This window comes from Equus asinus, chromosome 9 (assembly GCF_041296235.1).
Source record: "Equus asinus isolate D_3611 breed Donkey chromosome 9, EquAss-T2T_v2, whole genome shotgun sequence".
NCBI lineage: Eukaryota > Metazoa > Chordata > Mammalia > Perissodactyla > Equidae > Equus > Equus asinus.
Genome location: NC_091798.1, coordinates 45,779,136 through 45,802,892, shown reverse-complemented (window position 1 = coordinate 45,802,892; position 23,757 = coordinate 45,779,136). Strand labels below are relative to the sequence as shown.

At 37.3% G+C, this 23,757-nt stretch overlaps 2 protein-coding genes across 9 annotated transcripts in view; one reads left to right on the top strand and one right to left on the bottom strand.

The window, feature by feature from the left end:
* The window catches only part of AFF4 (ALF transcription elongation factor 4), a 93,213-nt gene that overhangs the window by 55,854 nt on the left and 13,602 nt on the right, over positions 1–23,757 (bottom strand). For 5 of the 8 annotated variants that reach the window (XM_044780444.2, XM_044780446.2, XM_044780447.2 and 2 more), the window contains exons 2-4: positions 6,452–6,578; positions 3,695–4,489; positions 2,284–2,328 (exon numbers count right to left, since the gene is read on the bottom strand). In XM_044780444.2, the coding sequence (XP_044636379.1) occupies positions 2,284–2,328; positions 3,695–4,489; positions 6,452–6,574 (963 nt within the window). In that variant the 5' untranslated portion in view covers positions 6,575–6,578. Of the gene's footprint in view, positions 1–2,283; positions 2,329–3,694; positions 4,490–6,451; positions 6,579–7,036; positions 7,129–23,757 lie in introns of all 8 variants that reach the window. The other 3 variants (XM_044780445.2, XM_070517386.1, XM_070517387.1) reach the window with 1 other exon arrangement.
* On the top strand, positions 16,799–17,314 carry LOC139046290 (ubiquitin-ribosomal protein eL40 fusion protein-like). The gene has a single exon (XM_070518179.1). It carries the CDS (start codon positions 16,836–16,838, stop codon positions 17,220–17,222), a length of 387 nt encoding a protein of 128 aa, XP_070374280.1. The 5' UTR covers positions 16,799–16,835; the 3' UTR covers positions 17,223–17,314.

Sequence of the window (23,757 nt, the reverse complement as noted above, 5' to 3'; positions counted from 1 at the left end):
GGGTTTCAGAGTTGGCATTTTACACCTCAAATACCAAAATACTCTCAACAGAAAATCTAGTTAACTCTCCATCATCAAATGACTGAGCACCTATTACACCCAAAGCCATGTGCCAAGCCCTGTATATTTAAAATGTAGAATAAACGGTCAGTAACATCAAAGAGATAATTTAAATACAAGAAAATCTAAGATTTATTCCATATTAAAATACCATGCATTTTTGAGGATTCAAGGGAAAAGACATATGCTCCCTTAGGCTTTTTATATACTTGGCAACTGAAAATGAATGCTTTATGAGATTCAAAGGAAAAGTCATCACTGTGGTCTGATGGTCTGATATAAGAGGAAGAAGGATTTCACTAGGATTCTAAGACAAAAACAATCTACATAAAGTCGTGCACCAAATAACATGTCGGTCAACGTCAGACCACATATATGACAGTGGTCCCATAAGATTAGTACCATACAGCCTGCATGTACAGTAGGCTATATCATCTAGATTTGTTTACACTCTAGATGTTCGCATGTTGACAAAATCACCTAATGACGCATTTCTCAGAACATATCTCTGTCGTTAAGTGATGCATGACTGTATAACTGAAGAGGAAGGAGAAACACATTCCATGAAAGTTTACTTCAGAAAGGTAAAAGAGCAAGAAAGTGTATGACTTAGGGAAACCAGTTTGGCAAAAGTGGTCAATCAGTAGGGGGAGAGGTTAGGCCTGTGGAAGATCTGGAATGTTAAATTTGGACACTATTTTTTCTCTGGGCCTCAGAGAGCCACTGAAAATTTCTAAAAGGATATTAATTTATGAAGACAAGGGATTGGAGCAAAGAATCTGGCAGCAATCCAGAAGACAGACAAGCAGGGAGACTCTGGAGGCAGACAGGCAGAGTGAGAACTCTACACTGCAATTACTGAAGCTCAACGCAGCAGAAATGGAAATAAAGGAATGCATATTATCAAGGAATTTTCAAAGTCTACATGTAATTTTGTGATTAAATAGAATATGAGAGAAAGAAGTGGGAGATAATTAGGACTACATTTATAAGCACAGGAGAATGATGATACAACTAATAGACGGACGTCTGATAAAATATGGCTTTACACATGTTGAGTCTGAAGAAGCAAGGAGAAATTCAAATGGAGACCTAGCTAAGAAGAAATTAAGAGACATAAACCAACCCAAAAAGGCCAAGGCAGAAGAGAAAGACTCAATAGCTGTCTAATAGATAAAGTTGTAAGAATGGAGGAAAAGGGAAGTCAAAGAGCAGAAAGAAAAGAGGAGGGGCTAGAAAATGCACCCATATTTCAGAGAGAAGATCCATGGGTTCCCAAAAGGCAGAGAATGAGAGGCGAGAAAGGTGATAGGAAATAAAAACAATGAAGTATAACAACGGTCAAAGAAGGAAAATAATGTTTTCAGAAGGGAAAAATAAAATTTCTTTAAAACAGCAGAAAGACTAGAGAACTCAAATGAAGCCTCCAATGAATGGAAAAATAACAGGTTCAGCAGAACAGCAGAAGTAAAAGAGACATTATAGTTGATTTAGGAAGGAGAGAATAAACTGGAAGCAGCCAATCCAAGTAGTCTTCCAAAAGTATCCATAGTGAAATGCAAGTATAAACACAAAAATTCATGAGCTTTTGCGGAAAGTACAAGCAATACGTGACTGACAGTTTTTCTCTATTGAGTCAAAAGCAGTCATTGTCACTCATTAATTCATTGGACTTTTTCTGTTTTTCCAACAGATAACTTTTTCTTTTCCCAAGGGAGGAATGTATTTTTTTTGTCATGTGTTGATTTTAAACATATTCCATTAAACACTCAAAACATGCATATTCAGAGGAGGTCTTTCACTGGAGGATTTGACCAGTACCAACAGATGAATACAAAGCCAAGCTATTTTTAATGTAATGGTTTGACTGATAACTACTGAGTTTTTTAGCACTTCAAATTATTAACTGATAAACCTGAGAAAGTACAGTTATATTTGGTTTCTTCCTCTTATCAAGGCAAACTATCAAGATTGGAATTTGTTTCACTTAATAACAAAAAACCAGCTCTCTGAGGGAAAACAGTAAAGAAACCAAGTGATTCAGAACCCAAGTATGAATATAAACAGAATAGAGTCAATTATTTTTGATGGATATAATCAAGTTACACATGTAAGCAATCTGCTGCATTAGATCCTCTGTGAAATACAGGGGGAAAGGGAGTCAGGGGGTAGCAGAGCATCATAATTAAATAAGAGAGACTGAAATGATTTTTAAAAACTTACTTTAAGAATTTCATCCACACAGCTCACATCACCAGAAGCAGATGCCTTAAGAAAGGGAAAAGAAACACATATTAGATTTGGAGTCATTTATTATTAGATATTTTATCATTTGTTGCACAGATCTAACAACATCATTAGGAATGAAATTAAAATTAAAGAAGTGTTTATGATCCCGCAACTCTAAATCAGAATACTAATTAGAATCTTTCGACTTAATTTCCTTAAATAAAAATTTTTCAAGCACTAAAAAGTTTTAATCACCAAACTGTACATGAATTGAAGAACTTCATATTTTTCAAAAGTTATTTAAAATCCTATCTTTCTTATACTTAGATTAGAAATAATTTTTTAAATGTAATTTTCAGGTGAGCAACTTGTCAAAAATCTAAAAGTTTATTCATATACAAAATACACCATGATATTGAGATACATCATTTTACATAAACTAACAGAATACAACCATTCTTATTGAAAGATACATGTCTGGAACACGATGTACATTTCATATAGCCTTTCTTAAATCACGGAAGTGATGTTGTTTTGTCTAAGGCACAAACAGGAGCTAGAGAGCTGGAGTTTGAACTGAAGTCTAATTCTAAGGATCATATTGCTTGAAGAAAGAACAAATTACCACTTTACTGTTCTCTTGAGAGGAGTAATTAGATGACAAACGCCATGAACAATGAGTTTCCAAAGGCCACAGGAAAGATTTTTAAATAGCATTTTACCTATTCCTCACCCCTCCCCCACCATTTTAAGCTATGAGTTATTTTTGACCCTGAGTTTTGGCTACTGATATTACTTTTAATTTTTTTTTCATTGCAAAAACTACATTCAAAGATGAAATTTCAGCTATTTCACAATGAATGCTCACTTATTTGTTTATTCTGAATATCATGCTTTGGCATGAAGTTATAAATACTGTAAATTTCAAACCATCACTATGAATCCGGAGCAGCTGCCTCAAACCTTTAAGTACAACCAGAGAAAAGGATCAAGGCATCCAAACCACACATTATCATCTCCATGGACCCGAAAATGTCCCAGTATTTACCACAATGAACCATGGCCAACATCTTATTCATGCGTATCACTATGAGAACAAAAGTTAACTTTTTTTAACAAAAGAACACAAGATGTATTATTCTATAAAATCAAAAAGAGGAAATCTAAGGTACTGACAGATCATGCTTTTATTCTAAACTGACTTATTCTAATATTTGAAAACAGCTTCCCCACCCAAGAGGGGAAGCTAGCAGATCTATGGATCCATGTGGAAGTCAATTACAAGTGTTTCTCTAAACTTTTAGATTCCTTACTATTAAGACAAAGAAAGAGTTCAAGTTAAATCATAATTTCATGGTAAATTGCTTACATAGTCACGACATTAAAAGCTCTAAATTGGACTTACATCCAATGGTTGGGACGGTATTTTCAGCTTGGTGAGATGTGCTTTGCTGCTGGGCTTCAGTTCAGTCATGCTGTTACCATGGGGCTGGCTGCTGTAGTGCTCAGAGGACAGTTTTGGTTCCATGGACTCCTGTCCGTCCATGGGCCGCACATAGGCAGTGGGTTTCTGTAACATTGAACTGGACTTTGACATCAATGAAGGTGGGAAAGACTGATTTGAGTGCTGCCCACTTGAAAAAGGTACACGGGAAGGAGAATCCCAGTTTGCATCAGGGTCCCGAGGTGATTTGGAACGCTGATGATCCTTGCTGTGGTGATCATTCCCATGAGACCTGGAATGACTGGAGCTTAATGAAGAAACAGCCTGGGGTTTTCCAGGGCTGGAAGAGCGTGATTTGGAGTGTTCTGATCCATGCTGGCCTTTTTTCCGGCTACTGCTCCCACTACTACTATATGAGTCACGGTCATGCCTCTGGCCACTACTATTAGTGCCACTACTGCCACCTGCACTGGTCCGCTGGCTACTGTGTCCACTCTGTAAGCCTGAGGACCGTTTCTGAGACTGAGAAGTACTGGGTGCAGGTCCTACTGGAGTCCATTTGCTACTCTGATGAGAGCTCCCACGTCTCTGTTCAAAGAAATTTGGGTTAGATTTTTCATCTGCTGTCGGTGGTACTGTAGGCTTGGGAATTGCAACAAGCTTTGGTATAGATCTGTCTCCTATGAAATCCTTCATTTCATCGTAGTTTCCAAGCATACTCTGAATGCGACTTGATAGCTTATCTTCTTTGCTAGTCTACAAAATATATATAAAAAATAAAATCATACAATTAGCATAACTGGAAATAAAAGCTGCTTCTAAATTAACTTTCCAAACTTCAAATGGAAAGAGGCTTTCCAAAGAGAGGCCTCATCTCATATCATAAGGTTAACATCTCAAACTCCAAATATATAGTTATTAAAGTGAAAAAAAGTACACTGAAAGTGAAAAACATTCATGCTAACACAAATATTCTATAGGACACTGAGACATACATACAATAGATTCTAGAAGGGAAAAATCCAAATTTCACCAATAAATATACTGGAACAGTAGCAAAAATCTTTTAAAGAGTAGGAAAAGTAATCTGCCTTTATGCAATTAAGTTCCAGGTCAGCAGATTAGCCAACACTCACATTTTGGCAGCCTAGGAAGGCATGATATTCCTTATAATTCCATATTATGGTTGGAAGCACAAACAAAAATTTAGTGAAACAAAGTATACCCAACTGACTGTTTTTTTATTTTAATTCCTTCTGTTACTTTGACATCAAGTTAATTAAAGTCCCAACAACAAATTAAGCAGGGAAAATCCACTGATAAAGTTTTAAATCTTGGCTATTAATTCTGACCAATAAATGCTCCAACTTTTAAAGTCAACAGTACATACTTAAGTTTCAAGAATTATTATTGGATAATAAGCAGGTCCCAGATGTCTACAAGGTTTAGGATTCTTCCATATTTACATACACAAAAGAAAGGTTTACTCATTACATTAAAAGGAAAACCAAGACTGAACCATTACAATCTATTTTGAGGTTGGCAGAAATCAATAATGACTACATTATTTGACAACTAGTCTGATCCCTATTAAATAAGACAGGTAAATATATAGCAATTTATAGACAATATTAAGATCAGAGATCAAATCGAATTCACGATAATATAATTACAAAATAAATGGTAGTATGAGTCCAAGCTTCTGGACCAAACTCCTGGGTTTTTTTTTCAATATGCCTGTAGTCCCTAATCCCAAATCCCAGGTTTTGTGTTATACACATATTAATGATGCCAGTATAACTGCCTTTAACTGGAAAATCCTTAAAAGCTCTGAATAAATGGCTTTTATAGATCTAATAAATGGTTTCTACAAACACCAAATGTTATAAGGATAAACTGAGAATATGTTGTTACATTTATATTTATTTCATCAGAAAAAAGTCTAACACACTCTCAGTCTCATACTACAAGCCAACGATGGTCATTACTGCTGCAACACATAGTATGATAGCTATTATACACAGTATAAGCCTTTAAATCAGAGGAACGGTTCAAATGAAACCCAAAGCCAAATCAAACATTACAGAGACATTTGTGGCCACTACAGCTACATTAGGGTCATCAGAAGTGGTACCATTCGGTGTTTTATGTAATCCTCAATCAAGCACAATGGTAGTTGTAAAAATAGCAATTGGTTCAATTAATTGAACACCTCTGACAACATGCTTTAATCTAAAGCTGATACTGAGAAGTCTTAAATACATCAGAAAATCAGAGAGTTTAATATAACAGAAAAAGAATCACATTGATACTGAAGATACATTTATTCAAACATACTAATAGTCACTGAAATTTAGTAAACTAAGTAAGCAAATAGCAAAAAATACAGAGAAACAAAAGAATCTATGAAATATTCATCTTTGATTAATATTACACCCAAAGAAGCTAGGAAGCAGCAGGCAGCTTCACTTCTCGATCTAGGTACTGATTATATGAGGCTGTTCATGTTGTGAAAATTCTTTCAAGCTATAACACTTAATGCACTTTTCTGTATGCATGTTATACTCCAATGAAAAGTTTACCCCAAAAAAGTACATTCTATCTAGAGGAAAGGAGAAAATGTTAAATGGTATACATAATAATAACTCTAAGTTTAAACATTTTAAAAGCACAAATGTCATGTTATTGGGAAAAGACACTCAAAAAAGGCTAACTTACAACTTTGTACGGCTCGGCAAAGAGCGGCGAGCTAGGTGGGAAGGCGTCTTCGCCCTGCTGAATTTCCTGATTCCGCCTTTCCCGTTCTTTCATACGCAGCACATTCCGGTCTTCACGGTTCATGTTGCTATGAAGAAAAATACAATCTTTACATCACAAAAAAGAAAAGGAAAAATGAAACGTTCTATACTGATTTTGTCAGTTTAATGCTTCAATCGGAAATTCCCTTTCAACTTCCAAGTAATAACAGGCATTAGTGATGAAGTTGGGTTTTGGCAATGGTTTTATCAACTAATACCAATAGTGTCTTCCTCAACTATCCAGACAGGAAATACTAGCCCAGAATATTAGAATCCACCCCTTAACCCTATCAATCTTTAAAGTATTCTGTTGGTTAAAAGTCAGCTAAAACTCATACATTCAGAGGAAAGGCAGTACTTAAACCCAAATCCTTAATATTTCCTACACGCCTTTCGTGGCTTCCTTTTCAGAAATCTAACTATTCTGCCATTAGAGGCATACAGCCCACTCCCACCTGCCACCCCTCCCCCCAGGGTCCAGTGCTTTTCTCTACTTTGCATCTACCTTATCTTGATTTCTTTCTGTCCCAAACACAGCTTCCTTGGTGTCCATCCTTACGGCAGTTTGACCTCAGCTTTGCTGTTGCTCTAGATTCCCTAAAAAACGACATTTCTGCTCTAAATATATTAACATTTCAATTAACACCTCAATAAACGGCAAAACTGAGGCTTTCAGCAACAGAATCTAAGATTAACTTGGGTTAGTAACAGTAGTCAAAATTGTGTTGAAAAAGAAAAAGTCTTTTGGGCTGGAGAGAAAAATGAGGGGGTCATTTCCATAATCATGACAGAGACTATGTTGTATTTTCACTAAGAACAAACCAAGGCAAATAGTTTCTTTATAGAAGCAGGGATTTTGGTTAAATAGATAAAAATGAAAACAGTTGTCAAACCCTGGGACAAGGGATTACCAGGGATTCTGCAATACTCCTTCCTAGAGATAGATTAACCATCTGTCCTGATCTTGTTTTGTTTTTAGAAAAAAAAGTCCTGTTGGAGGCCAAAGGGACAAATCAGGTTATACTTGTGAAGTACTTCTAGCCTTAGGATTCATAAATCAAATCTAATCAGAAAATTAAAGTCAATCAAGACTGGGGGAAACTGTAACTGTAAAATCAGAACGCACAGCAGAACTTTCATAGGTGGTTAGAACAGTGCAAGGAAACTTTCAAAGAGAAAACTTCCTGATTTGCACAATTTAGCTGTCATGCAAATAAACTGATTTAATATTTTAAAACATGTTCTAAGTGTTCCAAATGTATATTCAAGTTTTTTCTTTTTTGTACAATTTTCTAATAAACTTAGACAAGACTATAAGCTATGTTGAGGTATAGAAATAATGTGTGCTTTCTTCGGTCTCCCTATACTTAGGACCATATAGAATCACACAAATCTTTCTTTAATAAAGACCATAAAACATCTACACTTTGGTAGTTAGAATAAAACCGGGGCTGGCCCTGTGGCCGAGTGGTTAAGTTTGTGCGCTCCGCTGCAGGAGGCCCAGTGTTTCATTGGTTCCAATCCTGGGCGCGCACATGGCACCGCTCATCAAACCACGCTGAGGCAGCGTCCCACATGCCACAGCTAGAAGGACCCACAACAAAGAATATACAACTATGTACCGGGGGGCTTTGGGGAGAAAAAGGAAAAAGAAAAATAAAATCTTAAAAAAAAAAAGAATAAAACCAAAGAATACATGCTACCCACCAGTTCACTCAAACTAACTGATAATTGTATATCACTAACCATCAAGTTTCAAAAAGACCTCTTGAGCTATCTTGTTGCAACAAAGTTATTTGTATCCCATAGAGTCTAAGGGGCACATTAACTACCAATTTCCTTAACACTTCCTAAATTCAACTCCTGACAGATCAGAAAACAGAAATGCCTTCTTTAAACTGATTTAATTTTATGTATTCAACAGTACTAAGATAATCATGTAAGAAGCACCTGCACATTTACTGCAGAATAAACAATAAAATTACTTCTATAATCCAATAACAAAAAACTTTCTTTTCTTAAACAACGAAAATCATCCAACTGAACATTTCCTCTTTTAACAAGGCTGCCAAGAAGCTCAGAACTAAATTAACTGATTGCTTATAAGAACTAATATCCCAGCTGTAGCTCTTATTCTCTTTTTTCCGATCTGACTTATTTTCACATTTAATTTCAGTTCCATTTTCTTCTCCCGTGATTCTGAACATCAACATTTCTGCCTAAGATAAAGTTTCCCCAAAAGCAGTAATTCCAGTAATCTGAGCTTTCTTAAAATTAACATGAAATTTAAGTATGAGTCAATTTGAAGTACATCTTTGCTGGACAGGCAAAACTATTTTATAGCATATCCCTCAGGACATTTGCAACTACTGTACTGAAATAGGATTCAGTTAAAATTAGCAAATTGCTACATCAGAACAAAATCTGTGGGACAACTAGATATAATAATTTTTAAAAGAAAATTAGCAAGTAGAAAGGACGGTTTCCAATTAAATTTTTAATTACTTAAGGTAAGTTATTATAAGCAACATTCTATGGACAGAAAGAAATGAAAGTGGGACCGGCCCCATGGCCAAGTGGTTTAGTTCACAATGCTCCGCTGCAGGGGGCCCAGTGCTTTGTCGGTTCGAATCCTGGGCACAGACATGGCACTGCTCATTGAGCTGTGCTGAGGCGGCGTCCCATGTGCCACCACTAGAAGGACCCACAACTAAGAATATACAGCTATGTACGTGGGGGCTTTGGGGAGAAAAAGGAAAAAAATAAAATCTTAAAAAAAAAAGAAATGAAAGAAATCTTCAACATTACTTAGGTTTGTTACTGGTAGTGATAATGAGGCAGCAGTTTCACTGCTATAAGACTAAGCAAATGAGTAAATATATTGAGACTTTTGGGGAACCAGGGATCTTACCACGCTCTCACACACACATAGAACAAGAGAGATACAAATATAGAACGGAATAAGGAGAAAAAGAGCCTTTGGGGATCAGGAATTAAAAGCAGTGCTATGAACTTACATATATATTGTCTCCAGCTCTATCCACTGAGAGGTCCAGGAGCAGTGACACCCCACCAGAAAGAAGCACCCTCAGCACCCAAATTTTGATTTCCAATATCATTCCCCACAAAAATGACCAGGGCTTCTCGCAGAAATAGCTAATTCCAAGGCAGCAGGGAAAGTACAAAGTGAGCCTAAAACATCTTGTTCTAACAGCAAGAAAACGCTCCAAAACAGATGGAGACAGATCAAAAGGGCACGGGAACGAAGGGCTCTCACCAGACTTAGGAACTTTAGCATCAAAACGAACAAAGACCAGAATGGAATATAACCGACTGAAGAAAAAAAGAATCCCTGAATCCACAGTAATAATAATCATAGCCAAGAATAAAATAAAAAGAGAAATAAAGCAGGGAGAAAATACTCTTCTTTACAGAAGAATGCCAACTAATAAATGTAGAAGAAATAAAAGAATTAGAAAATCACCTTTTTGCAGCCACGAAAGTTGTAACCGGGGTAAGAATCATCAATGGATGCTAAATTCAATGGATGAACAATTTAAGAGGAATGAGATATTCAGTATCACCCCCACAGGCTACTAATTACAGAGAAAAAATCTTTAAAATAAAGAAGTACAATAAACACTACCCTTAATCAAGTGATCAGACATCATCAATAATGAGAGAAACTGACATGTACTTTCCAATGTCACGTACTGAAGACATTGCCCCATCTAGGTATTCTTTCTGCTAAAAATATTTAACCTGAGTCTAATCATGAGTAAGCAAACAAACCTAAATTGAGACAAGTTCTGTGAAATTGGCCTGGACTCTTCAAAAATGTTAATACTGAGAGACCAAAGAAAAAGAGGCTGGAGATTACATCTATATTCTTCTACAGTCAAGGAGACATACCAACTAAATGCAATGCATGATCCTTCACTTCCCAGATCCTGGATCTGGGGAGAAAAAAATCATTGTGAAGGACATTACTGGCAAAGTTGGGGAAATGTGAATATGGACAGTATTTCAGATAATTGTATCAATGTTAAGTTTCTCAACTGTGATAATAACAGTATTTGGTTACAGAGAAGAATGTCCTTGATTCTTAGGACATAGGAAGCGTTATACTTTTCTTATAGGTTTGAAATTTTTCAAAATAAAAGATGGAAGGAAAAGAGTGGTAAAGTTTACATATTAGAGTACTATGGGTGTTCTCCATCATTTTTCAGCCTTGGGATTTAAACTATCTATTCTCTAGGGGCTTAAAGTATTTCTCTCATGCCTAAGGTGCACCCCCGTGCACCTCCAAGTTCACAATGATCACCCAATTCTCCTCAACTCCTCCTGTGTGTCATTATTTATTATACTTGAGAAAGTGTAGCACCATTCTTGGCTAGGAGGGAACACCATCAACATGCAAGCTTCCATTTCCCTAAAGTAAATGGGCATCCCAAATGCATCTAAAGCAACATTTAATATTTATTAAGTATACCTATTAACTTAATAAATATGCAACAAGCATCTATTATATACTTAGCACTGGGGAGAGAACAAGAAGAATTTGCCACACTAGATATTAAAACTTACTATAAAGCCATCACCATTATCAAAATAGCATGGTAGAGCACAGAAATGAAAAAACAGAGACCAGAAGTAAACTCAAAGATAAATGAGATTTTAATAATTAACAAGTCCAATTCAGTGAGAAAAGAATGTTTTATTTAAAATGTTCTATCTAATAACAACAGTAATTAAGAGCCAAGTACTTTTCTAAGACGACACAGTTATTAAAATGGTGAAGCCATGTTTCCAACTCAGCCAGAAAAAAATAGACAAACCCTTCAGCCCAGCAGCCTCACTCATGGGACTATATCCCACAGAATTAAAAGCATGGCCAGGGGCTGGCCCTGTGCCATAGTAGGTGAGTTCGGTGTGCTCCACTTTGGCAGCCTGGGTTTGTGGGTTTGGATAACAGGCGCAGACCTACACCACCGGTCAGCCACGATGTGGTGGTGATCCACAAACAAAGTGGAGGAAGACTGGCACAGGTGTTGCCTCAGGGCTAATGTTCCTCGCAAAAAAAAAAAAAAAAAAAGGGAGAGCAGGATCGGCAACAGATATTACCTCAGGGCTAATGTTCCTCTGCAAAAAAAAAAAAAAAAAAAAAAAAAGACATAAGCTACAAAGATGTTTCCTGTAGTACTATTTTTAGTGGTAAAACAAGTGAAAATAACTGAATGCCCAAGAACACAGAAATGGTTAAATAAATGATAGCTTACTACAAGAAATGAGGTAGATCTTTGTCAATTAACTTGGAGGAATTTCCATAATTGCTGCTATGTGAGGGAAAGTAGATGCAACACAATGTATATAATATGACTGATCACCTCATTATTTCTTTAAACTCAGTAGAACTGTTAAGTGTTGAGTAATGCATAGATAAGAATTAGATACAACTAACTCAACGAGCATCAGAAGGTGCCAACTAATATTCTCACAAGCTAAACACAAAAAAATTGAAATCTGAATACCCAGTTTTCATACACAAGATGTAGGATGTCTCCCTATTTAGCTAAATCTTCTTTCTTGGCCCTCAGTAAACATTTGGCTGTTCCTGTAAATGTAAATAAAGAGTATTCTTCCGCCCATGTATTTTTCAAAGAGATAAACCTTGATGGGTCTGCTTCTCCAATTACAAAAGTAATACTCTTTGATCAAAAACTCAAATATGGTTAATATAAAGTAGAAATATAAAATATTTTATAAAGTATAAAGTAGAAAGTAAAAGTCACCAATAACTTCACTCCCCTAAAACAAATAAGATTGTAAGGAGTCACATATAGTCATATACATGTAGAAATTATTATACACACAATTCTTATTTAACAAATAATGAACACAGTTCCACATCAACACATATGAATTTCCCTTCTTTTATTGACTGCATAGTACTCATTTAACCAGAACGCTCGTGATAGATAATTGGGTTGGATCCAGAATTTAGTATTACAAACATTACAATGAATGTGTATTATGCGTGCACACTCTAGCTTCAGATAAATTTCTAGATTTGGAATTGCTGAGTCAAAGGGTATATGTTGTACCATTTTAATATCACTGAACTGCTTTCCAAAAAAACTGTGTCAATTCACAGCCCCACCAACAAAGTAAGAGACTGCCCTTTAACCATGCCATTTTCAATCCCAGGCATTATGAGTCTTTTTAAATTGTGCCACCAATCTAAGAGGTAAAAAAAAAAGTTATTCCAATGTCATTGGTTTATTTCATTTACTCAACAAACATATGAGCCTATCTACTATTGCTAGGCATGGAGAATGACACATAGGGGCTGGCCCGGTGGCGCAGCAGTTAAGTGCACACGTTCTGCTTCGGCAGCCGGGGGTTCCCTGCTTCAGATCCCTGGTGCAGACATGGCACTGCTTTGGCAAGCCATGCTGTGGTAGGCATCCTACATATAAAGTAGAGGAAGATGGGCACGGATGTTAGCTCAGGGCCAGTCCTCCTCAACAAAAAGAGGAGGATTGGCAGCAGATGTTAGCTCAGGGCTAATCTTCCTCAAAAAAAAAAAAAGAGAGAATGATGCATAGATAGTCCCTGACCTTATATAGCCCACAGTCAGCTGCATTCTGCAGAATTTCTGATAGTTGGACTGTACATTTTTTTCATGTTTTACTTAGCCATTCATATTTCTTCTTTTGTGAACTGCCTATTCATGTCTTTTGTCTATTTTTCTACTAAAGTGGTAGTCTTTTGATTACATAATAACCATGCTTTCCCAATTTGTCACACATCTTAACTGAGGAATATAAGGTTAGGATTAAATCTTAGATTAAACTGCGCATCCTAACTCTACTGACCACTTCTTCAAGCTGTCTGCCTCCTTCTCCAGGCCCACTCCTAAACTCTACAGGCAGGCCATGCCTAAACTCTCCTCAGTCCCTTCATAGGAAGATACAAACCTCACTGCAGTTGTCAACATTTGGCAATACTCTTTCCAAGTCTCTTGATTTGTCTCTATCTGCATTCTTTCCTTTCACCTTGATCTGCCTCTGCCCAGCCTCTCTGGAGTTTTCCATTCTTTATTTCTGGGTGGTAACTATAATAAATCTAATCAAATAATTTTAAATTTCTATGCTACAGACACACTGCTATTTCTATTTTTATTCCTCAGTTATCTAGTATCCAAAGACAGCAAAATGAATTCTATTATGGACAACATGGGACTGGGGTACTAAAGGAAGGAAAGGGCTGGCTTTGATAGGCAGCCTCTGCCAGCCACTGCAGTTAATCTAAGTCTCATCCACCCAGTACTAGCAGATGCATCCAAGTGAAACTGCATTTACAGAGAAACCGAACAAATTAGAAAGAGGTCACTTCTCAGCCACTTATATTTCTCTCAAGATCCTTAAGACCTCTTGGGAAAAAAGGAAGAAAATAAGAGAGGGGTTAAGGATAGCAACCTCAGAAGAACATGAGGAATAACTCAGAGCATATGGTACACGTGCAATAACTATCTACCAGATGAGTACTGGGGAAAAGGAAGGGTCCTCCCCCTCTATTTCTCCACAATCAGTATCAGAGAAGCTAAGATATAAGTCTCAAGATGACTCTTCATCTCCCAATACACGGTTCCTCAAATCATAAGTGATCCAAGTGGTTTACTTATCAGCAAGGATTATTTGATAATCTAGATGTAGCACTGTATCCTTGCTAATAAAAATTGTCAAACATAAAATGTCTAGTAACCAAACATCAACACAGGCAATTACCTCTTAATTAACTTCTTAAATACCTTAACAAAGTAACATAAGTTTCAAACTTCAACTGAATTATGAACAGTTGAGACACTGTAATTTAGTAAACAGTTGGGGCACCGTAATTTAGTAAATGGGACAGTTAAAAATATCTGATTTTTAGTTCTGGTTGTATAACATACTAGATATATGACTTAGGTAGGTAACTTCCCTAAACCTCAGGTTTGTCTTTCATAAAACGTCCATACTAATCTGATGAAAGGGATTAGATGAGAAGTATTTGAATGTATTTGAGGATTTAACATTATACAAGAATAAAGGCAGGGCCGGCCCCACGGCCGAGTGGTTAAGTTTGCGCACTCCGCTTCGGTGACCCAGGCTTTCACTGGTTTGGATCCTGGGCACGGACATGGCCCTGCTCATCAGGCCATGCTGAGGCAGCGTCCCACATGCCACAACTAGAAGGACCCACAACTAGGATACACAATTAGGTAGTGGGGGGCTATGGGGAGAAGAAGAAAACACTAAATTAATTTAAAAAAAAGGAAGCTTGGCAACTGATGTTAGCTCAGGTGCCAATCTTTAAAAAAAAAAAAAAACAACTTATGAGCTGCAGCTAAAGCAGCATTTAAGGGGAAATTTATAAGTATAAATACTGATAATAAACAAAGAGAAAGATCTCAAATCAATACACTAACCTTAAGAAACTAAAAAGAAGAAGAGTCAACTAAACCCAAAGACAGCAGAAGGGAGGAAATCAAGATTACAGCACAAATAAATAAAATAGAGAATACGAAAATAATCAAGAAAATGAATAAAACAAAAAATTGGTTTTTTGAAAAGATCCAGAAAACTGACAAATCTTTAGCTACAATGACCAAGAAAAAAAAGAGAACTCAAATTACTAAAATCAGGAATGAAGAGGGGACAATATTACCAATCTTAGAGAAATAAAAAGGATTATAAGGGAAGACAATTAAAAAACTGTATCCCAACAAATTAGATAACCTAGATGAAACAGACAAAATTCCTAAAGACACAAAATGACGTCATTAAAGAAGTAACAGGGGGCCGGCCCCATGGCTGAGTGGTTAAGTTCTCGCGCTCTGCTTCAGTGGCCCAGGGTTTTGCTGGTTCAGATCCTGGGCATGGACATGGCACCACTCATCAAGCCATGCTGAGGCAGCATCCCACACACCACAACCAGAAGGACCCACAACTAAAAATATACAACTATGTACTGGGGGGCTTTGGGCAGAAGAAGAAGAAGAAGAAAAAAAGATTGGCAACAGATGGCAGCACAGGTGCTAATCTTTAAAAAAAAAAAAAAGTAACAGAATAGGAAGCCTGAATAGACCTACAACAAGTAATGAGACTGAATTAGTAATCAAAAAACTTTCTACAAAGAAAAGCCCAAAACTGAATGGCTTCATTGGTGATTTCTAACAAATGTTTAAAGAAAAATTAATACTAATCCTTTATACAAACTCTTCCCAAAAAAACAGAAGAGGAGGAAACATTTCCCATTCCATTCTATGAGGGTAACACTCCCCTGATACCAAAACCAGAAAATGACATTACGAGAATAAAAAAAAAAAAAAAAAAAAGACCAAACTACAGATTAATGAAAACCTTAAAATATAAATTTTAAAATCTTCAACAAAATACTCACAAACTAAATCCAGCAATATATACAAAGGATTATATACCATGACCAAGTGAGATTTAATCCCAGGAATGCAAAGTTGGCTTAACATCCAAAAGTCAATTCATATAATACACCATATGAATAGAAGGAAGGACAAAAACCATACAATCATCTCAATAGATGCAGAAAAAGCATTTGACAAGTTGTAACATCCCTCCTTGATAAAAAACACTCAACAAACTAGGAAGAAGGGAACTTCTCCAATCTAATAAAGTGCCTCTATGAAAAACCCATGGCTAACATCATATTTAATGGTAAAAGACTGAATGCTTTCCCCCTAAGATCAGGAACAAGGCAAGGATGTCCCTTCACCACTTCTTTTCAATACTGTACTGGAGGATCTAGCCAGGGCAATTAGGTAAGAAAAAGAAATATAAGGCATTTATATCAGAAAGGACAATGTAAAATGATGATATTGTACACAGAAAATCCTAAAGAAGCCACCAAAAAACTATTAGAGCTAATAAGTTCAGCACAGGTGCAGGATACAAGATCAATATACAAAAAAAGTCATGGCCAGCCCCGTGGCAGAGTGGTTAAGTTCGCGTGCTCCGCTTCAGCGGCCCAGCGTTTCACTGGTTCAAACCCTGGGCACGGACATGGCACTGCTCATCAAGCCATGTTGAGGCAGCATCCCACATGCTATAGCTATTACGACCCACAACTATGTACTGGGGGGCTTTGGGGATAAAAAGGAAAAACAAAATCTTTAAAAAAAAAAAAAAAAAAAAAAAGAGTCAATTGTATTTCTATATAGTAGCAATTAAAAAAGCCAAAAGTGAGCTCTTTCTCTTCAACGAGGCGGCCGAGCGGACGCAGACATGCAGATCTTTGTGAAGACCCTGACGGGCAAGACCATCACCCTCGAGGTTGAGCCCAGTGACACCATGGAGAATGTTAAAGCTAAAATCCAAGACAAGGAGGGCATTCCACCTGACCAGCAGCGTCTGATTTTTGCCGGCAAACAGCTGGAGGACGGCCGCACTCTCTCAGACTACAATATCCAGAAAGAGTCCACCCTGCACTTGGTGCTCCGCCTGCGGGGCGGCATCATTGAGCCTTCCCTCCGCCAGCTCGCCCAGAAATACAACTGCGACAAGATGATTTGCCGCAAGTGTTATGCTCGCCTGCACCCTCGTGCTGTCAACTGCCGCAAGAAGAAGTGCGGCCACACCAACAACCTGCGCCCCAAGAAGAAGGTCAAATAAGGCCCCTCCTCTGGCTCGTCCTTTGCCCGAAGCGTCACCTCCTGCCTGAGCCCCATGGCCCTGGGGCCTCAATAAAGTTTCCCTTTCATTGACTGGAGCAGTAAAAAAAAAAAAAAGCCAAAAGTGAAATTAAGAAAATAATTCCATTTACAATATCATCAAAAGGAACAAAATACTTAGAAACAAATTTAACAAAAGAACAGCAGGGGCCAGCCCAGTGGCTTAGTAGTTAAGTTCATGTGCTCCACTTTAGCAGCCCAGGGTTCACAGGTATGGATCCCAGGCACGGACCTACACACTGCTCATCAAGCCATGCTGTGGCAGTGTCCTTCATATAAAAATAGAGGAAGATTGGCACAGATGTTATTTCAACGACCATCTCCCTCAAGCAAAATGAGGAAGATTGGCAACAGATGTTAGTTCAGGGTCAATCTTCCTCACCAAAAAAAAGAAAAAACAAAAAACCAACCCTATACATATATATACACACACACACATAAAGAACAGCAAAACTTATACTCTGAAAACTATAAAATATCATTGAAATAAATTAAAGAATACTTAAATAAATGGCAAGCCATCCCATATCCATGGATTGGACGATTTGATATTGTTAAGATGGAAATACTCCCTAAACTGATCTACAGATTCAACACAATCCCTATCAATATCCCAGATGACTTCTCTGCAGAAATTGACAAGCTGATGCTAAAATTCATATGGAAATTCAAATGCATTGGAAATTCACATTCTATTCATATGGATTAGCCAAAACTATCTTGCAAAAGAACAAAATTGGAAGACTCTTCCCAATTTCAAAACTTACTATAAACATATAGATCAATAAAATAAAATTGAGAGTCCAGAAATATACCTCACATTTATAACTGATTTTCCACAAGAGCACCAAGACAAACTCAATCAAAAAATGGGCAATGATGGGGCCGGCCCTGTGGCCAAGTGGTTAAGTTCTCAAGCTCCGCTTCAGCGGCCTGCAGTTGTGCCAGTTCGGATCCTGGGTGCAAACATGGCATCACTCATCAGGCCATGCTGAGGCAGCGTCCCACATAGCTGAGCCAGAAGGACCTACAACTAGAATATACAACTATGGACTGGGGGGGGGGGGGGGGGTTGGAGAGAAGAAGAAGAAAAAAAAAAAAAGAAGATTGGCAACAGACGTTAGTTCAGGAGCCAATCTTTAAAAAAAAAAAAGGGCAAAGAACTTGAATAAATGTTTCTCCAAAGAAGATATACAAATGGCTCATAAGCACATGAAAAGATGCTCAACATCATTAGGGAAATGCAAATCAAAACCACAATGAGATACCACTTCACATCCATTAAGATGGCTATTCAAAAACTTTTTTTTTTTTTTTTTTTTAAAGATTTTATTTTTTCCGGGGCCGGCCCGGTGGCGCAGCGGTTAAGTTCGCACGTTCCGCTTCTCGGCCCGGGGTTCGCTGGTTCGGATCCCGGGTGCGGACATGGCACTGCTTGGCAGCCATGCTGTGGTAGGCGTCCCACGTATAAACTAGAGGAAGATGGGCACAGATGTTAGCTCAGAGCCAGGCTTCCTCAGCAAAAAGAGGAGGACTGGCAGTAGTTAGCTGAGGGCTAATCTTCCTCCAAAACAACAACAACAACAAAAAAAAAGATCTTATTTTTTCCTTTTTCTCCCCAAAGCCCCCCGGTACATAGTTGTGTATTCTTCGTTGTGGGTTCTTCTAGCTGTGGCATGTGGGACGCTGCCTCAGCGTGGTCTGATGAGCAGTGCCATGTCCGCACCCAGGATTTGAACCAACGAAACACTGGGCCGCCTGCAGCGGAGCACACGAACTTAACCACTCTGCCACGGGGCCAGCCCCTCAAAAACTTTTTAAAAAGAAGTGTTGGCAAGAATGTGGAGAAATATGAACCCTTGCGCAATGCTGGTGGGAACGTAAAATGGTGCAGTTGCTGTGGAAAACAATTTGGTGGTTACTCAAAAAGTATCAAAGAATTACCAAGTGTTCCAGCAATTACACACACACATACGTGTCCAAAAGAACTGAAAGCAGGGACTCAGCCAGATATTTGGACACTGATGCTCAAAGCAGCATTCTCTACCACTCAAAAGGTGGAAGCGATGGAAGCGTCCATCAACAAATGAATGCACAAACAAAATGTGGTGCATACATACAAAGGAATATTATCTAGCCTTAAAAAGAAATGAAATTCTGACACATGATACAACATGGATTAACCTTTAGGATATTACGCTAAGTGAAATAAGCCAGTCACAAAAAGACAAATACGGTAGGATTTCACTTACATAACGTATGTAGAAAAGGCAAATTCACAGAGACAGAAAATAGGAATCGTGGTTGCAAAGGGATTGGGGTAAGAGATAATGGGAAATTATTGTTTAATGGGTCAGAATTTCTGTTCGGGATGATGAAAAGTTCTGGAGATGGACAGTGGTGATGGTTACACAACACGTACTTAATGTCAGTGAACTGTACACTTAAATGATAAATTTTATGTTTTGTATATTTTACAATAAAAAAATTACAGTAAGCACATACTAAAAAAATTTTAATGTACATTCCCAGTGAACCAGAAATTGATCTTCTACAATTCTTTTAATAAACACATGTATTAGTTTTAAAATCTTTTAAATTTGTAATTTTAAAAATAGTTTAACGAGTAAAATGTGACCTTTAACTTGCCTCTTTCAAGTGGTGTTCAGAATCTGTTGTTAATTTTTTTTCAATTTATGTCTTAGAACAACTGTTCTACTGAAAATAAAGCTGTTCAATTACTAGATTATTAAATGATGTAAACTCCAAAAGTTCAAGAGACTCAAGCTAAGATTTCAATTATTTTAGAATATAGTTTATTATAACTGCTATTAAACTGTAACTTTAGCTAAGAACATACGATGGAGAAAGGAAAGTCTCTTCAATAAATGGTGCTGGGAAAACTGGACAGCTCATGCAAAAGAATGAAGGTAGACCATTATCTTATACTACACACAAAAATTAACTCAAAATAGATTAAAGACTTGAATGTAAGACCTGAAGCCATAAAAATTCTAGAAGAAAACATAGGCAGTATTGCTCTTTGAGATCAGTCTTAGCAGCATATTTTCAAATACCATGTCTGACCAGGTAAGGGAACAAAAGAAAAAATAACAAATGGGACTTCATCAGACTAAAAAGCCTCTGCACAACAAAGGAAACCATTAACAAAACGAAAAGACAGCCTAACAACTGAGAAAGATATTTGTAAACCATATATCTGATAAGGGGTTAATATTCAAAATATATAAAGAACTCATACATCTCAACAAAAAAACAACCCGATTTAAAAATGAGCAAAAGATCTGAAGAGACATTTTTCCAAAGAAGATATACAGATGGCCAAGAGGCACATGCAAAGATGTTCAATACCACTCACTATTATGGAAATGCAAATCAAAACTACGAGATATCACCTCATGCCCATCAGAATGGCTATAACTAACAAGACCAGAAATAACAAGCGTTGGAGAGGTCGTGGAGAAAAGGGAACTCTCATACACAGCTGGTGGGAATGTAAACTGGTGCAGCCACTATGGAAAACAGTATGGAGATTCCTCAAAAAATTGATCCATTGACCATATTGATCCAGCTATTCCACTACTGGGTATTTATCCAAAGAACATGAAAACACAAATGAGTAAAGACATATGCACCCCTATGTTCATTGTGGCTTTATCCACAATAGCCCAAACTTGGAAACAACCTAAGTGTCCATCAAGGGACAAATGGATAAAGATGTGGTACATATACACAATGGAATACCACTCAGCTATAAAAAAGGACGAAACCTTGCCATTTGCAACAACATGGATGGACCTTGAGGGTATTATAGTAAGTGAAATAAGTCAGACGTAGAAAGTCAAATACTGTATCATCTCACTGATAAACAGAAGATAAAAACAAAAACAAACATATAGATGCAGAGATTAGATTGGTGGTTACCAGAGGGGAAGGGGGAGGGAAGAGGGTGAAAGGGATGACTGGGCACATGTGTGGAGATGGATGGTAATTAGCTTTGGGTGGTGAACATGACGTAGTCTGCACAGAAACTGAGATATAATGATGTACACCTGAAATTTATATGATGTTATAAACCAATGTTACTGCAATTAAAAAAAAAGAAATAGCATCAGTATGGTAAACTCTAACCACTGTATAAAATAATGATAATTATAATAATTTAAGCAACTTTTAAAAGTTAATTACGTAGAAGAAATTATTAAAAGTGGTAACAGCTTGGGAGTAGACCATGGGATAAGAGAGAAGGGAAAGGAAGTTTCACTTTAAATATATGCTCTTCTCTAACAAAAACAAATTTTAAACACTAAAAATAAATAAATAAATTGTAACTTTATCACAATGCACTATGTTAAAGCAAAAAGCCTCATGAGTAGAGAAATCCCTCTTGGCCTCATTTGGTAGGATTTCTCTACCCATGAGAGAGTCTGAACAGGTCACTTCCTACAAGGCAGGGAAACAAAGGCTGTACACCCGGAGATCAAAGCCAATACTAACAAAACATCAGGTCCCAAGACAGTATTTTGCATAGAAGGACCTGCCCCAAGTTAGTTATGAGACTTCTACAGCCTTCAGGTTTAAAATGATGTTGTGAAAAACATGGAAGCAAAAGTAATGCCATACCATTTTTGCTTTCTTCATCAATTATATCTGAATTAAATTAATTCAGATTTATTAATTAAATCTGAATCTTTATATACTATCTGAATTTCTCATAATCATGTTTCATAAATCACTCTCAACCAGGCCCTCAAAGCTTCCCAGAAATTTTGCTGTCTTTCTCTGATGAATGTTCCTTCCTATTCCTCACAAGTATTTTCTTTTTTAAAAAATTCATTTATTTTTAATTAATGAATTAATTTATTTTTGGAAGATCAGCCCTGAGTTAACATCTGCTGCCAATCCTCCTCTTTTTGCTGAGGATGATTAGCCCTGAGCTCACATCCGTGCCCATCTTCCTCTACTTTATATGTGGGACACCTACCACAGTATGGCTTTGCCAAGCGGTGCCATGTCCATACCTGGGATCCAAACCAGGGAACCCCGGGCACCGGAAGAGGAACATGCGCACTTAACCACTGCACCACCAGGACGGCCCCCTCACAAGTATTTTCATGGAATCCTATGACTCTCCCTCCTAACTTCCATTCCACAAATGACCTTTGTCTTAGTGGACAAAGATTAAAAATAGAAGATTAAAAATCAGAGAGGAATCTTCTCATCAACCAACCATCAACTTTCAAACCACCAGCATTTGTATCCATTCTCTTCTTTCCTCTGGTTAAAAAAGAAAAAATCTATCTCTATCAAAGAACAATTATGTCCATTTTGCTATTTTCTCCTAGAACTTTATCAGTTACTGACTTCTCTCCAGCAACTTCAACTTCTCCCTCTCTGATGAATTCTTTCCATCAGCATTCAAATATACTCTTTTTTAAAAAAGAACATCTTCCTTCACCCCATCTCTCTCTCTAGCTACCACTCTATCTCTTCTCTATGTTGTTTATGGCCAAGTTTCTCAAAAGGACTGTTGGTGATTCTCCACTTACTCTGCAACCATTCATTTTATAAAAAAATTAGCCAAAAAGATGTAAGGAGCCATAGAGTGAACACTTGAACCACCTTAGGAAATACAGCATTCCTGGATCACATCTCCTATGCTCTCTCCCCCTACAAGAGGTAGCCACTTTTCTGATTTTGGTGTTAATCATTTTCATAGATTTCTTTATACTTTTACTATATATGTACGTATCCCTAAATAAGACATTGAGTTGTTTTGCATATTTTTCAACTTTTAAAAATGGTATACTCTAAAAACTCCAAGCCTTTCTAATTCTCAGCATTACCAGGTTAACCCAGGTTGATACATGTTGGTATAGTTCATTTATTTTCACTGCTGTGTATCCACACAAATTGCTTAACCACTCTCCAACTGATGGTCATTTAGTTAGTTTCCCTTATTTTCTACCACTGCAAATAACCCTGTAATGATCATTTTTACACATTTCTCCCTGTACCAATAAGTAAGAGTTTTCCTAGGATAGATACCTATAAGTGGAACTGCTAGGATGCAGAGTGTAAACATCTCTAATTTTAGTAGCTAAAGATAAATTGCTTTCCAAAATGTATCCAGTCACTATTCAACATTCTACTGTTTCCAACTTCCCAACATTGTTTCCAATTTCTCACACTCCACTCCTAGCCAAGATCACTAGTGATTTGCATGTTACTAAATCCAACAGACACTTTATCATTTTAGTTGACCTACCATTCAACACATTTAGCCACTAATGTCTCCTTAATATACTTTTGGCTTCTCTAACCCAGCCCTTCCAGTTAACCCAGCACCTCTGACTCCTCTCATTATACCTACTGGACTTCTTAAAGCTTGGTGCTCCTCTGAGCTCAGTCATGTGTCGTATTCTGATTCAGTCTACATTTTCTCCCCACATTCT